Source organism: Melozone crissalis, unplaced genomic scaffold (genome assembly GCF_028551555.1).
Source record: "Melozone crissalis strain CALT ecotype California unplaced genomic scaffold, PUWL_Pcris_2 ptg000088l_1, whole genome shotgun sequence".
Taxonomy (NCBI): Eukaryota; Metazoa; Chordata; class Aves; order Passeriformes; family Passerellidae; genus Melozone; species Melozone crissalis.
The window spans coordinates 65,958-68,808 of NW_026535865.1; the positions used below are offsets into that span (position 1 = coordinate 65,958).

The following is a 2,851-nucleotide window of genomic DNA, read 5'->3' on the forward strand; positions in this document are numbered from 1 at the left end:
GGCTGCTCAGGAAACCACAGCTCCCTTCCCACAACTGCGGGTGCTGATAGAGGGCTGGGCAGCTCCCCATTAGCACTGTCCCAGAGCACTGCCTGGTCTGTGGGCAGGAGGAGGCAGAGCAGCAGGAGAGCAAACACTGGAAGATCTGCAGGTGAGTCAGAGTGTTCACAGGGGTCTGGTTGCTCATGGAAAACGCATCTGTTCACAGGAAGCTCCTTTCTCATGTTTCATGCTCCTACCCTCCAAATCTAACAGAGGGTTTGGCTGGTGTTGGGTAAGAGCATATTCAGGGAGATTCTTCCAGCACATGATTTGTCTGGGTTGAGCTGGGTGTGGGTGTACTGGGACACAAACACTGCAGAGGCATAGCTTTTACAGTGGTGAGGGCAGCAATGCTGCCCCAGTGGAGAAGGCATTGCTGTGAAGAGGCCCATCAGTCAGATTCTCCCCACTATGGAAGAGAACAAGGAGAGCAAAAGGGCCAAAATATCATCGGCTGACCTCCAAGGACAAGATGGCAGTAGGTGTGGGATTCATTTCTCCCTTCCACCATCCCAGGGAGGAGCTGCAGAGCTCAGAGGGTGCCGGAGGGTCTGGCAGGGGATACCAGTTTTGCTGCAAATGCCGCTTGTGTGGGAAGAAAAGCAATGTGTAGATGTATGCCTGCTTGCACCCACACCCCTCGGTTCTCCCCCTCCAGGTCATGGAGGTCCTTGCCCTGACCCTGCTTACTCTTCTGGCTCTGCTGCCCCCAGCCCAGCCCTGCTCCTCAGAGATGAACAAGGTCAAGGACCTCCTGGAGGTGAACTGCACAGGGCAGGCTCTCAGCGCAGTGCCCCCAGACCTGCCTGCAGACACAGGCATCCTGCTGCTCAGTGACAATCGCCTGGAGTCCCTCTCCACCACTGCCTTTCTGTCCCTCACCCAGCTTCAGGACATTGACCTGGCCAACAATGGGCTGGTGGCTCTGCACACGGGGGCCCTGCTGCTGTCCCTGAAGGAGCTGACCCTCTCCCACAATGCGCTGGCAGCCCTACCTGTCCTGGAGGGCCTGCCTGCACTCACCCACCTGGCTGTGGCTCACAACAGCCTGGAGACATTGGCCCCGGGGGCTTTCCGCACAGTGCCAGAGCTGCAGAACCTGGACTTGCGAGGGAACAAGATGCAGCAGCTGCCCCAGGAGGCCTTTGCAGGGCTGAATGCACTCAAGGAGTTAGACCTCTCAGACAACCTCCTGAAGGAGCTACCCAAGGAGTTGCTGCAGGACCTGAAGAAGCTGGAGACCCTCTGGCTCTCAGGGAACCAGCTGCAGACCCTGCCAACAGACTTTTTCCCGAAGGGGCACTTCTTCATGTATGTTTTCCTCACTGAGAATCCCTGGCATTGCAACTGTGACCTGCACTACCTCCAGACCTGGATCCAGAAGAATGCTGACATTGTTTATCAGCCAGAGCGGGGTCTGGAGGAAACAAAGGTGGAGGTCGCACCTGAGAAGGTACTGTGCCACAGCCCTGCTGAGCATAGGCAAAAGCCCATCATTCACTTCAAGCTTAACTGCAGCATTGTGGAGGATGCGGATGAGGAAGGAGGGGATGATTATAATTATGAAGAAGAAACAACAGAGAAAGCTACCATGACCACCTTCCCCCCACATCCATTCATCCCCAAAGAGCACACTACCATGCCCTGTGCTATTACCTCATCTTGTCTTCCTACCCTTACTACCTCAAGATCTCCCCTCACCAGACCTTCCCTCAGCATCCCTTGTACCTCCACCCTTTCCCCAAACCCTTTGCTTGGGGTGCTGACAAGCATCAGAGCTCCCAGCACCACCATTCCTGTACCAGCCAGTCTCACCGTGACACCCACACAGACCCCCAGTACTGCCACCATTCTCACAGCTGCTACCACCATCACCCTGCACAGACCTGCCACCTTTGACAATGCTACTTCACTGCCAGCAGCTATGAGCAGCAACCCTTCTAGCACCAGTGGCCATCCCCAAACCACCCTTGCTGCCAACAGTATCTATGGCAGTCTTATGGGGTCCACTGGCACATTTCCCACCACTTCCACAGCAGTGCCTTCCACTGCCATGCTAGAGGCCTCTTCCATTGTCAGATCTCCATGTTCAACTCTGATGTCAGCCAACACCATGCTTTCCACTCATGCCCCAACACTACCACCTCCCTTGGACACCACACACTTCACCCAACCTGCATGTTCCCCTCTACCTGCTCCTCCTCCCCTCTGCCCATGTTCCATCCCAGGACAGGCTGTACCTGTGCTGCGTTTGCAGGCGGGTGGGGAGGCTCTGCAGTGGGGGCAGTGGGTGCTGAGGCACTGCTGCCTGTTGCACTGGGTGCTCTACCTGGCTTCCTTGGCTCTGCTGGTCCTGACCATGCTGGCTCTAGCAGGTTGGCTGACATGGATGTGTCTGGTGGGACAACCCTCCTGGTACCAGTCCTTGCAGACCCAAGAGGTGCAGTATCCACTGCTGGAATGGAGGGAGTCAGCAGAAAACCCTATGATGCATCTCAGCAGCTTCAAAATCCCCCTCCAGCAACCTAAATTCTGTACAATCAAGGAAGTGGAGTTGTGCCCTGAGGTTACATACTGCACAATTAAAGATCTGGGGGTACAGCGCAGTCCTCCTGCAAGTTACTCCTTCTGCACCACAAAGGAGTTGTGGGTTCACCACAGTCCTCTGCATGCATCAGTCAAGCCTTTCTCCAGGAAGCTGATGGTCACAGACCTTAGCTTCCTGAGGACCCCATCTGCCTACAGCCTAGACAGGGGTGTTGAGACCATCGGTGATGTCAGAGTGAAATATGCAGGTAACACCATGTAA

General features: G+C 55.5%; 1 protein-coding gene across 1 annotated transcript; it reads left to right on the top strand.

Moving 5' to 3' along the window:
• The first annotated feature begins 703 nt into the window (after nt 1–703).
• Nucleotides 704–2,851, top strand: LOC128947100 (platelet glycoprotein Ib alpha chain-like). The gene has a single exon (XM_054291229.1). The coding sequence runs from the start codon at nt 704–706 to the stop codon at nt 2,849–2,851; it is 2,148 nt and encodes a 715-aa protein (XP_054147204.1).

Coding starts and splice junctions, on each gene's coding strand:
- LOC128947100 (XM_054291229.1), top strand. CDS start 704: ATGGAGGTCCTTGCCCTGACCCTGCTTACTCTTCTGGCTCTGCTGCCC.